At 37.6% G+C, this 13,024-nt stretch overlaps 4 protein-coding genes across 5 annotated transcripts in view; 1 reads left to right on the top strand and 3 right to left on the bottom strand.

Annotated features, from left to right (window-relative positions):
- The window catches only part of LOC101895139 (probable G-protein coupled receptor 158), a 43,240-nt gene extending 38,859 nt beyond the window's left edge, over positions 1–4,381 (bottom strand). Inside the window, exon 1 of one of the 2 annotated variants that reach the window (XM_059121261.1) lies at positions 4,296–4,381. The gene's annotated coding sequence lies outside the window, so the exon portion shown is untranslated. The remainder of the gene's footprint in view (positions 1–4,295) is intronic. The other variant, XM_059121262.1, reaches the window with a different exon arrangement.
- The window catches only part of LOC101895478 (small ribosomal subunit protein uS2m), a 36,162-nt gene extending 25,404 nt beyond the window's left edge, over positions 1–10,758 (top strand). Inside the window, exons 2-3 of the mRNA XM_005182642.3 lie at positions 9,786–9,860; positions 9,923–10,758. Coding sequence (XP_005182699.1) covers positions 9,836–9,860; positions 9,923–10,707 — 810 coding nt within the window. The 5' untranslated portion in view covers positions 9,786–9,835 and the 3' untranslated portion in view covers positions 10,708–10,758. The remainder of the gene's footprint in view (positions 1–9,785; positions 9,861–9,922) is intronic.
- LOC101895309 (vacuolar fusion protein MON1 homolog A) lies at positions 6,903–9,289 on the bottom strand. The gene is made up of 3 exons (XM_005182641.4): positions 8,480–9,289; positions 8,050–8,403; positions 6,903–7,990 (listed from the first exon to the last, which is right to left on the bottom strand). The coding sequence occupies exons 1-3, from the start codon at positions 9,103–9,105 to the stop codon at positions 7,351–7,353; spliced, it is 1,620 nt and encodes a 539-aa protein (XP_005182698.1). The 5' UTR covers positions 9,106–9,289; the 3' UTR covers positions 6,903–7,350.
- LOC101896992 (GATA zinc finger domain-containing protein 4) lies at positions 10,748–12,169 on the bottom strand. The gene has a single exon (XM_005182651.1). The coding sequence runs from the start codon at positions 12,167–12,169 to the stop codon at positions 10,748–10,750; it is 1,422 nt and encodes a 473-aa protein (XP_005182708.1).
- Positions 12,170–13,024: the final 855 nt, after the last annotated feature.

Below are 13,024 nucleotides of genomic sequence, written 5' to 3'. Positions count from 1 at the left end.
CGCTGCAGTCCCTGAAGTTTGTGAAGCTATTTGGAGTTGTTTCAAAGACAAATATTTAAAGGTTTTTATTTTGGTTTAGTTTTGTGTTACAATTTTTTTTATTCACTTAAATTTTGAAATTGTATATAATATTAAAACTTAAAATAATTGTTGCATTGTTTCATCATCAAACAGTCGATCTATAGACAGTTGTAATATGTCTGGGGTTCTGGGCATTGGGTTGGAAGTAGTACTTGTGGAGTCTAATTCTTCTACATGTGAAGAGCATGCTGAATAGTCTTCTGAATTGGCGTCATCACTCTTCTCATCCTCCATTATTCCTTCTCTTAGCGCATCTTGGATTTTCCATATTGTCCTTTGCTGATTTTTTTTCGTTTTTGATGTAGTTCAGCTGCGCCACTACTTCCTTGCCGAGCCAGTCAAATTTTGGTTCATTATCCAATTTCCTAAATATTTTTTCGTTATCAACAACTCCACTAACTCCTGGGTCTACATTAATTTATTAATTTTTTTTAAACCACACACCTAAGGAATTAAAATTATAATCACAATTATACAATTTTTTCTGAATAAATCAAAACTCACCTGTTCGCCCGCCATTGTCTGTAATTTGTCTGTTGAAAAACGAAAACATATGAAGCAACACATAAATAACACGAAACACAAGAAAGAGAAATGTCAAAAGTTCCCCCTCAAACTTTCGATCGAGCCTGCTGGTCTACCCCGCAAGCACCTTACATCCTCTTACCCTCAACCTTAGAAACGCAAAGCGTGGGCACGCGCGTTAAAACGCTTAATGTAAAGTGCCTCGAAGTCTACTGCTTCGATAGCTTTACACACCACACGTCCTGACAATAACGAACGGATGCTTCATACACGTCTGTTTGTCTATTCGGCAAATGCGCGACGGCGAGTTATTAATAATCCGTAATTTGTGAAATTCCAATATTGTTTCATGTCGATTTAATAGCATTTAATAGAATTCTTTTTATATTTTTCCGAAGCAAACACCACGTCGTCGCATAGCGTGTTTACACAGGAGGAAGTCGGGTGGTGGCGTGTACATGTTGATGAAAATACCGGCATTAACAACTACAAAGTGAGGTAGTCCAATACAACACACAACAAAGACGTTTACAACTTGATTGGCTCCAATGTATGGGTTAGTTTACGAGCGTGTTTCTGTCAAGGGGAGGGAGGAGATCACGAAACGTCAATATAATACAACAACACAAAATATAACAACCACAATTGTATGCGAATCCACGGGCGGCCAAAAGGACACAATAGTTGTGCTAATGTTTTTGAATGTGGTGCTTTCTTCTTTGCCGTTTCACTTAAGAATGTCATGCAAAGTTGACGCTACAGAATTTGACGAAGAAACATTCAAAAGAGAGAGAGAGACCGTATACAGTGCTGTTAACTTTGCGGTTTTTTTGCCTAAAGAATAATTTAATAGAATTTTTATTTTTTTATCCTATGGAAGATTAATTTTGCCATTTTGCTTGTAACTCATCGAAATAATTACTCTATACTCGACAGAAAAATTCTAACTTGATTTAGAAGTGTCCATCCGTCCGTCCTTCTGTTATAATCACACTAGAGTCCAAACGAATAGTAATTGGAAGTCAAGATTTTGCTATGCGCAGCAGACAGACCAAATTCGAAGATTTGCTATATCGGTCCACGATTTGAGCAAATTTAAGAGATATATTTAGTTATAGCCACAACAAATACTGCTTTAGCAAAAATATTTGGATGTTGGGGGGTACCAGCAAAAGTGGTTGGATCTCTATTATCATTACAACAGATATGTGTTAATAGATATATTGAGGTGTACCAAGTCTGAATGGATTTGGATGTTAATTTTTATGAGCTTCATGAATAATTAAAATGTTGACCCTTTGTGGTGAAGGTACCAGAAGGAGTGGGCCAATATATCCCAGACCTTGGCTTAATAAAAATATTGTGAAGGGTGTAGTTTAAACAGAACGGGATGCATATTTCGGGTTTTATGATCGTTTTTGTTATCCAAACTTTGACCCTTAGTGTGGGAGGTACCAGAAAGAATGGTCCGATCTCTACCATCTTTAGAACACATCTTGTGTTGATAGAAACATTAAGATGTGCCAAGTCTGAATGGAATCGGATGTTAATTTCGTCTTTTATAAGCTTCATGAATATTCAAAATATTTACCCTTTGTGGGGGAGAGGTACCGGAAGGAGTGGACCGATATATTTCATCTTCACATCAGACCTTGTGTAAATAAAAATATTGTGATGTCTGTAATTTGAAGACAATCGGAGACTTACATCACATTTTATAAGAGTTATAATTATTCAAAATGTTGACCCTTTGTGGGGGAGGTACTGGATGGAGTGAACCGATATTGTCCTGCTGTAGCACTGATGGAAACATTAGGATTTGCAACATTGAAGCAAAATCGAATTAATCTTTCTCCTTCTGTGCAGTAGATTATTTTCTTTGTTGACATTTTGTGGGGAAGGTATCAGAAGGAGTGAACTGATGTTGACCATCTCCGAACTCGATCTAAGTTTGACAATAATGCTACGATGTACCAAGTCTGGATCAAATCGGATACTTTCTTCGAGAGTTATCGTGCGCACCAGCCAGACAGACAAACTGACGGACGGACGGACATCGGTATATCGACTCCAAATGTCCTGAAACGATGTACCAAGTTTAAATTAAATCGAATACTCCCTTCGAGAGTTATCGTGCGCACCAGCCAGACAGACAGACAAACGGATGGACATCGCTAGAGCGACTTCAAATGTCCTGAAACGGATTTGGTCCAAATAGACCTAGGGTCTAGGACCGTTATTTCGATGAGGCACGTTTTGACCTATCAAATGATATATACCCTCTTTACCCATATGGCTGAGGGTATAGTGAGTACTTATCCCTCTGGCAGAAAATTATCCTATAGGTCGATTTGATCGTATATTCCCCATTTAAAGGTACCTCCTAATATTCACAAGTTTCTAATGGGATCCAATCCTTTCGAAATAACGGTACTTCCCAATATTCGCTATTTTTATTATTTTATTCTGGCTTTTCATTGAAACCGTTTGTAATGGGTTCGTAATAATGGCCAACGGGCACGAGTTGATAGGTTTTCATTTCGATTACTAGACGTAGTATGGCCTCGTGCTTGAAAAACGTATTCAAAAATTATGGTTACGCTAAAGGTGGGAATGCATAAAGTTCTTATTTGGCTGGTTTAAGTCATCGACTGGTTTCTTCGGAAATGAACAAAGGAGCATAGGGCCATTTCCAAACTAAGTCAACCAAAAACTACTTTGTTCCTCTACGAAGATGCCAGCCGATGACTTAAGCCAGCCAAATATGCGCTTTATGTATTCCCATCCTAAGGACATTGAATAAATTGCATGTGGCCTACGACAATTATTTCGAGTGGTTGGCAGCGTTTGTTTTTCAAAAACTCTGCAATGACAACACTGACATCATGCGTGTTCAGAGACATATCCGCGAGAGAGAGAGAGCTTTTGATGTCAAAGGCGCGCGTAAGATTAAGAAATTCATAAATATAATTTTCAAAAACAGCTGCTACAACTATGGGGAATATACAACCGCTCGCTCACTTACACATGCACACACACACAAATACACACCCATACACAGACCGATTAAACAGTATGAAAGATACATGCATACAATTTTACAAGACTGCCGAGTCGAGTGAGTCTTTGTGTGTGGCTGTGTATCCCTGAATGTGTGTTAAAAGGATATGCACATACTTATGCATAGCTACATACCTACACGAATATACATACATATGTCCTTAACACCCTAAAAATGTGCTACAATACTGAACAGGTCGCAACCTTATTGTGTGGAAGAAACCCTGCAAAAATGGAACGACAACTCCAAACATGATGGTCAGTGTCCATTAAAGTTTTTTAAGGTTAGGGTTTCGACATTAAAAATCCTGTTAATAATGAGCATCAATACAAATACTCGCTCGCACACACACACAAACACACGCAAGCACATACACATTCGCCATGTAAAACACCCAAAAATTCTCTAAGATTGAAGCGCAAGAATTTTTTTCTTGATTATTCTTCCAACACTTTTTCATTTGTGTTTTAACATTTTTCACATAAAAAACTGAATTTTTCACTTGGATTTTCTTTAGCTCTCTTATCACGCGTGTAAAATTTGATATTTTTTCTTATAATTATTATGTTGGGGAAAATATTTTCCACTTTTTTACAGAGGTATATAATTTTTTCCTTTTTTTCTTTACTTTATATCCTTTTGCACTTCATTCGATAGTTTACTCGACTTTCACTGTCGTTCCTTACTTCACGCTTTACTGATAGCCACTAACCACCATATTGTGGTATATCCTCTTTTCAACTGACAGCTGCACACCGAACGACTTGGTTTAAACTTCCGCGTTGAATGAGGCATCAGTGAAGCTTACGTTGACAGAGCTTTTCCGATACAGAGTTGTATTGCATGGATGTGGACATTTGGTACAGTGTTTTTTAGAAAGTATCTGCAGATTTGACGATAAAAAATATACCCTCAGTCTATGACTACTCAAACACACATACAAACTACAAACTACATGGTGCAAAAGGGAAGTAGAACAGTCCAGAGGCTATACCCGCTTTATTTTTGAATTTTTCTAAATTACATGCAACAAGTTATTCGTATTTATTTATGATATTTATACCCATATGACTAGAGACGGTATATATCATTTAATACGGTCAAAACGTGCCTCATCGAAATAACGGTTTTAGGTCTAGGTCTGTTTCGACCAAATCCGTTTCAGGACATTTAGAGTCGATTCAGCGATGTCCGTCCGTCTGTCTGGCTGGCTAGTGCGCACGATAACTCTCGAAGGGAGTATCCGATTTTATCCAAACTTGGTACATCGTAATATTACTATCAAACTTAGATCTCGGAGATGGGTAATGTCTGTCCACTCCTTCTGGTACCTCTCACACAAAAGGTCAACATTTTCAGAGAAAATAATTGACTGCACAAAGAGAGAAAGATGTCCGATTTTGCTCCGACTTTGCAAATCCTAATATTTGCATCAGTGCTAGGTTAGTTGTGAAAATGTACATTCTCCACAAAGGGTCATAATTTTGAATAATTATTACTCTTATAAAATTTGATGTAAGAGTCTGATTGTCTTCAAATTAAAAAACTCACAATATTTTTTATTAAACCAAGGCCTGATGTGAAGATAAAGTATATCGGTCGATTCCTTCTAGTACCTCCCCCACAAAGAGTCAAAATTTTGAATATTCATGAAGCCATTAAATACGAAATTATGCAATGATCCCATTCAAACTTGGCACATCTCAATACATCCATAAACACAAGATATGTTATAAAGATGGTAGATATCGGACCATTTCTTCTGGTACCTCCCCCACAAGGGATTCAAGATTTTGATTTGTTCGAATTGGTCACCTTTGGCACGAATTATGGCCTTTAAACGGTCAATGAAACCGTCACACGCGGCCCGAATGTTGCTCTGCGGTATTTTGGTCCATTCCCGGCAAAGCGTTTGCTTGAGGTGATCGACACTTTGGTATTTTCTTAGTGCCAACCTTGCTTTCCAAAATATTCCACACACAATAGTCCAACGGATTGGGATCCGGAGATTTTGGTGGCCATTGTGCGCTGGAAATGAAGAGAGGAAGCCCATTTTGTAACCATTCTTGGGTGGCGCGTGCTGAGTGCGATGGTGCTGAATCCTGTTGGAATGTCCAAGGTCTGCGGCCAAAATGTTTGCGTGCCTAAGGCTTTAATACACCCTCCACAATACTTTCGCCACAATATTCGGCATTTATTCTGATGCCACGGTTGATTAATACGAGCGGAAAGCGGCCATGGCCTATTATGGCGGCCCACACCATCACCATTGCCGGCGCTTGAGTTCTGGTGGCCAACAGAAAGTGCACATTTTCAGCTGACCTCTTTGGCAAGTAACAAATGCTGGGCAACGAATGTTTTCTCATCGAAGACGGAGAAAAACAAATTCGGCAGTTCACCACTTTCGGCCAAGCGAAGCAATTCTTCACCTCTTTTGAGTCTATTTTTTCTAAAGCGGTGTAAGTTCTTGCACTTTTTGAAATTTCAATGGTTTTACCACGAGCTCATTTTTCAATATTTGCCGAATGGAATGTTGCGATATGTTCAGGTAACGAGGCATTTTTCGGCCGCTGCGACGCGGGTTTCGATCAAGTCGCTTCTTTACTTTTCGAACCATTTCTGCGCTGATTTTGCTGTTTCCCCCGTCCACTTCTTTGACGTCGGGCTACGCTACCACCACCACGGTAACGAGCGATAGTACGAGACACAAAAGATTTATTCACATTTAAATGCTGTAGTTCTCTAACGATAGCCACTTCTGGTTTTCCAGCCAAATATAAAGAAATCAGACTATCGCGCTTGAATTCCATCACGAATAACTTTTTTTCTGGAAAATTCTCACCAAAATGATTTTGTATGCTCTTAAACAATATGATGAGCTGTCACTGGAATAATATTAACAGCTGTTGGATGAGTTGCTTAGAAATGACAGCAGTCTGAAGTTGGTTGAAATTTTTTCTTCTCACCCTGTATTTGTAAAACTTCTTTTACTTTTCGCTCAAGCCCCCATCAAAAAACTCATTACAATTTGGATTACTAACCTATTATTTTAACATGAGGTCTACCCTTAAAATTCACACGAGTAGGTCGAGAAGTAATAAGCTATTCTTTGGCTACTACAAAATATAACTACTTATTTGTCGACTTTTTTGTGATCAAGAAATAACAAGTTAAAAGCTAGCGACATGCCCATGTAAAAATAATTGATTAATAATCCTCCTTTGTAAAATATAAATTAGCCAAAAACAGTGTTTTGTACATTTTATTTATTTAGAATAACTACTTACATCTTTACAATTTGAGAATATTTCTTACATACAGTTGGGTTGAAAGTGTTTTGGAAACAAGACTCGAATGAGAAACTAAAGAAAAATAACAACTATATTTGCACCCAACAATAGATGCAACGAATAGTTAAGCAATTATGCAAACCCCCCGATTTGATTTGTTGACTATGCTACGATATATGCAAAATGCACTTACCTCTCTGTAGAGTAGCATTAATTTTTAATGTTGAACAATAGTATTTCGTCGTTTTTTTAATAGTTTAGATCACAATTTGTTTATCGTTTACAAGAATACTTATGGTTGCGTTTCATTCAACTTCAGCTTTTTCCACTTTTTCCTTTTTTGTTTTCAACTAAATACTAAATAAATTTCTTTAAAATTTCCATTTGTTATCATCAAAACGTTGGATGTGTACGTATGAAGTATGTATCGTACTCTTTTTCTATCCACTTGATTAACTTGTCCACATCTTTGGTGACGGAACTTTTCTGTGTTAGCGGATCAAAGACAACGAATAACTCATAGTATTCCGTAGACCAAGCCAATGCCACTTCATTGCTTCTAGTCTCCAGTATCAGTTTGAGGGGGCGTTTACTGTTACGTATGCGTTCCAATAGATCACAGTACAAAGATTCTAAACGTTCGAAGTCCAACAGATTCGTATAGGGAGCAACAATTTCTGAGCAAAGAATCTGGGCTGCCGATTTGGGTTTGTACAAGAAATGCCTCAATTCGGGAATACCAATCGAGTTTAGTTGTTGTTTTCCTCTCGTGGTCTGCATTACAGCTTCATTGATTGCTTCAATACATTGTGAACGTTTGAGTTTTTCAGTTATCGCCTGCTTGGCCTCGGACAAAACAAAAAATGCATCACGATCCACGGAAAGCAGCAGAAGACAAGCTGGCGAGTTTTCTTCTAAATAGGAGACGTGTGCATGCAAATAGCCATTCATATCGAACTTGGGCAAACAGATGGGTGTCCAATTCTCTGAAGGTTTAAATGATTCCGAGCATTCAATTAAATTTACAATCAGCCTGGAATAGAAATAAATTTTGAATAAAGCAACCGGGAGAAATATTTGAGGGAAACGTACCTTAAATCCGCCGGATGTATTGAATATTTCTTCATTTGAACTAAGGATACTAATCTATTCTGAGCTAGCAATATAGCAAATACTAAATTTTTAATTTTAGAACAATTTTCTTTGATAGCCTGTGATATGGAGGTCCTTACCGAGGACTGTAGCGGCAAAATTCGTATTGAATTGGTGAGAAATGCAAACACATTATTCGAAATCTTTTTGCCACTACTATCGTTGAGAAGCAAATTGTTGATTAGTCGCTCACTGCCCTCGAGCAGGCGTCGCAAGTCGAAATTTTTACGTTGATTGAAGATTTTCGTCAATTGGCTATAAGTGAGTGTGGATATTATTTGATTGTGAGCATCGCTGGAAAGATATGCAAAAGTTAGTGGTCGGCTGTGATGGAAATCACATGGGTTCTATGACTGTCGGTTGAACTTACTTTAACTGCATTTGCAATTGGGCAACACTTAAATGTGTCCTTGATGCCGCCACAAAAATCAAATTGCTCTTGACCATAAACACAAATTGTATGCCCCTGGCTTTTATTGATGTTATGACATCTTGGCTATTCTCAACGAAACTAACCAAGGCCTGTATTATACCAAATAATATGGCTAACTTATCCTCGTTTCCATGCAATGAGTATATGGGTTTTCCAGCCTCACTCAGAATGAAAATATGCTTCTTTTGGCCCTTCCATGTGGGATCGTGTGACATAATGTTCACCTCTGTGTCCACACTTTCATGTAGGTCCAAGGCTTTTGCCAGGGGTCTGGACGATGATGCTGTTGTTGCACTTTGTGGTTTATCGACCGATGCCTCCTCATCCGTTAGTGTTGTTGCTGTCATCGTCTTGCAAACGCTGGCCATTGGCATGAAATGTGTTCCATCATCGTCTGCAGTTAAATTTTTCGTCGTTTCATGTCCATTGAAATTATCTGTAACTGTAGTGCTGCAACTGACTTCAGCTTGATCTGAATCTGCTTCATTTTCAGCATCAAAATAGATCGTGGAATTGGTGGAATTTGATGAGGCTGTTGGCGGATCCCAATTAACTTCAGACATTTCAGGCCTTTTCTTAATTTCGAGGTGGAATTGTTAGTATTGCCCTACATCAAACCACTAATTTTTAAGTTTTAGTCTTCACTAGTTTCCCTAAAATCCAATTGTTTCAATTGTCACGACTGACCAAAACAAGACTTGACCAGCCAGCCTTGCAGTTCTTCTCCGAATAACCGTAACACAATAAACCAAGTAACCAACTCAACACATAGAAAAATTGGTTATAGCTATGGTACAATAAGAAGGTATGCTAGAGCCATCAACTGATTACAAATTTTTTCTGAGTGAATCCAACATCTGCCAATTTTGTGTATTTTGTATACATTATTATTATATTAAATTGCAGGTGTTATATATACAATTTATACATCATTTTAAATATTTACAGAACAAGAATTGCGACTAAAAAACATATAGAAAATATACTTATTTTTGATAAAACATTTAAAAATTTTTGACATACCAAAGTTCCCAAGCGTTGATGCATCTACCTATATTCTTCTACCATGGCATGAACCGAGAAAGCTTCATGCACTCGTACACGATTTTGATGTCATGCATTTTGATCGTCTACGAGCACTTAACGTGACTACCGTAAAACGGAGCAGAAATGTTATCGATTTCCCGACCATATCGATTTCTTACTTAAAATTAAACAGCAATCGGAATTCTTACCTCTCTAGATTGAATAATACAAAAGAACGAGGGTCTGGTTTCCGTGAAAAGTGTCAAAATGTTGATGAATTGTTTGAAAAATGGTATGACATGAATAAAATAGTATTCCAAATAATGTTACTAACAAAATATATTATCTTTTTAGGCAGACTGGCCCTTTTGAGACAGATCCGCACGCAATCAACTGCGGCTGCGACCGCAACTACTGTGAACGCTGCCAACGAACCCGAAGAAATTTCCGTCATTGAACAACGTATTTTGGAACACCCCGATTACTTTCAGGTGCACAATTTATTTACAGTTCGGGATCTGTTCAATGCCCGTGTACACTATGGCCACAAGGAAGGCTCACTGGATGATCGCATGCGACCTTATATCTACGGCAGCCGTTTGGGACACCTAATATTCGATTTGGATAAAACAGCGGCTCACTTGAGAGATGCTCTGAACTTTACAGCGCATATTGCTTTCCGTGATGGCATTATCTGTTTCTTCAATCGTAATGCACTGAATGCCCACCTGGTTGAGAAGAAGGCAATGGAGGCTGGAGAGTTTTCACATACAAGATTTTGGCGCGGTGGTATCTTCACCAATTCCAACGTACAATTTGGTGCAGTGACTCGCCTACCAGATCTATGCATATTTCTGAATACGCAAAATAATGTTCTAAGCCAACATACGGCTGTGAGAGATTGTGCAAAAATGGCCATTCCAACTGTAGGCATTGTGGACACAAATTGCAATCCAAATTTGATTACTTATCCTGTGCCCGGTAATGATGATTCCCCCGCATCTGTGGAACTCTATTGTGAACTCTTTAAGTCGGCCATTTTAAGGGGCAAACAAAAAAGACGTGAAGTGTTGGGAGAACCCGAACCGGTAAATAACACTAAAAACTCGAGCAGAAGAAGAAACAAAGTTTCCAATTAATTTTTCTTTATTTGTTAATTCATTCTGAAAATAAAATTGTTTACGTAGATACACGATCGTTAGTTGATGCTACAGAAGTCATTACTCCACCAGAGACGAAATAGGGATATTTTGTTCCACCGCCTAATATTTTTCTTCCCCATGTATTATTAGTTTCAATCTTGCTTTTCGACTCTACCGGCGCGTCACCAATATTTCCGAAATTGCCATAGTTTGCATACGGCACGTGGCTTGCAGTTTCGTTAGGAGCTGATGTGTTTAAAATTGTTGATTTCGTGTGATTCTGACCATACTTTTCTTCAAGCTTCTTCTTGTAAGCAGCCATTTTCTCCCTGGCTGCCTCCAAACGGAGGCGATCTTTTTCTTCTAATTCGCTTGGATCTTTCTTACCCAATCTCTGGACAACACGTTTGGCATTATAAAATTCTCTATTTTTGTATGGCTTGACTGCTTGGTTGTACTCTTTCCACATTTGTTTACGTTCTGAGGGAGAGCTAGCGTTTACATCCGGAGGCTTTGGCAGTGGTATGTAGGGCTTATTTGGTTCATAGCGTGGATTTCGGACGTATACTTCAGGTTCCGTTTTTATATCCGAATCTTCTGTGAAAGCAGTTGATTTTTTCACATCAATTTCCTTCTTTGCAGCCTTGGGTTTATTTTTGCCCGTTGCTGGTGCTGTTACAGCCCTTTGAAGTTCATCAAGTAGCCTCTTAGCTCTAGGATTGTAACGAAACGGATTCATTTGAATAGTTTCTTTAATCATATCTCTTTGTCTAAATAAGGTGTCAGTTTTGAAAAAGGAATCGGATGAATTAGTATTCCTTGGCATGTCGGATCCATTGGGTCTGTTTCCGTTCTGTCTATTGAAACCACCTTGTGCATTAAAACTATTTCCACTGTTTAGAAAATCCCAAGAGTTATTACAGGAAAAATTCATATTCATACCATTGTTAAATTGGCCATTGAAATTGTTTCCTCCATTGAAATTGCCCGAATTAAAATTATTTCCAAATTGGTTGCCATTGAAGTTCGTTGCATTATTCAAACAATTAAAACCGAAGTTGTTTCCATTGAAATTCATTGACCTATTGTAACCATTGTTTCCATTGAAATTTATGCTATCATTGCCAAAATTGTTGTTATTGTTATTGAAATTCATACCACTATTACCAAAATCGAAATTATTATTGAAGTTCATATTCATGTTACTGTTATTTTGAGAATAGTTCCATCGTTTCATATTCATTTGCGGATTATTATTGTTGTACATATTACCAGCAATTAATGGTGGGGGTGGTGGAGGGGCAGAAAGTTTTTTAGATCTAACAGCTTTATTTCTGGTGTTGTCTGGTGGATTGTTCGCTGCGGCTTCCTTCTCTTTTTTCATTTTCCAATCTAGGAAGGACACCTTCGGACCAATATCATCTTCTGCCGCTTCCGAATTAACCTTTTTCCCGGACATATTAACTTTTTATTGGTCTTCCTCTCAAATTGTTTTTTCAGGTGCGTAGGGATCTCCAAGTCGATTTTAGGATGAGTTTAAACGGCTAAGCAATATGTCAATTCTAACAAGGGAACAGTAAATCTACACTTTCCCTAAAACAGAAGCGGGCAAGGTAGAATGAATAAATAAAAGTGTAATAATTAGCCTCGCATTATTTCTCTTAATAATATTTTAAAACTGATTCGACCAAAAGGGAACATGTATTTTTTGGTTTCTTATAAATAAACTTATACTTTCTATTTGGTTTTCATTTGTTACTTCTTTTTTTTTATCGGAAAATGACTTTGTTTTTAAATATTGAGAATTTAACCAAGGTCAATCATCAAGGTCATTTGGGGTGAATTAATTGTACGCATATGCAACGATTTTGGTAGAAGTCTGAAGGTGGAATTATTTCATATAGTTTTCTTTGATATTTAAAAACATATTCAAACTTTGTATTTGTTTTCACTGAATCGGTCACCAAAAAATAAACATATATTTGACATATCTACTTAAAAATCGAAGTTGAGAACAAAAAACGCCAACTTTCCCACCATTTTACAATACTTTGTATGGATGTATTAATCTATGGTAGATTTTTTTCAAAAATATGATCTAAACAGTTTGATCTTTCAATTCTATAGCAAAACTGGCGAATAGTTTTAATGCGCAACCGCACTGCGTGTTTCTTTCAATCATTAATTTTGGAAATATTTTGTTTTTATTTTTCAAAACAATAAATACACAAAATTGGCAGAAGGTGGGCGCATTTTGAAATAAATTGTAATCAGCTGATAGCTCTAACTTATTGTTGTTTTGTCTCTCATCCTA

The sequence above is a fragment of the Musca domestica genome, unplaced genomic scaffold (assembly GCF_030504385.1).
Source record: "Musca domestica strain aabys unplaced genomic scaffold, Musca_domestica.polishedcontigs.V.1.1 19, whole genome shotgun sequence".
Lineage (NCBI taxonomy): Eukaryota > Metazoa > Arthropoda > Insecta > Diptera > Muscidae > Musca > Musca domestica.
This window is presented reverse-complemented; position numbering and strand designations above follow the sequence as displayed.

What these genes read in the sequence shown, in the direction of transcription:
- LOC101895309 (XM_005182641.4), bottom strand. Translation starts at nt 9,105, where the DNA reads ATGTCTGAAGTTAATTGGGATCCGCCAACAGCCTCATCAAATTCCACC. An exon ending in CAATTGCAAATGCAGTTAAA is followed by an intron (nt 8,404 to 8,479) that starts GTAAGTTCAACC and finishes ATATCTTTCCAG; the next exon opens with CGATGCTCACAATCAAATAA. An exon ending in ATACATCCGGCGGATTTAAG is followed by an intron (nt 7,991 to 8,049) that starts GTACGTTTCCCT and finishes TTTCTATTCCAG; the next exon opens with GCTGATTGTAAATTTAATTG.
- LOC101896992 (XM_005182651.1), bottom strand. Translation starts at nt 12,169, where the DNA reads ATGTCCGGGAAAAAGGTTAATTCGGAAGCGGCAGAAGATGATATTGGT.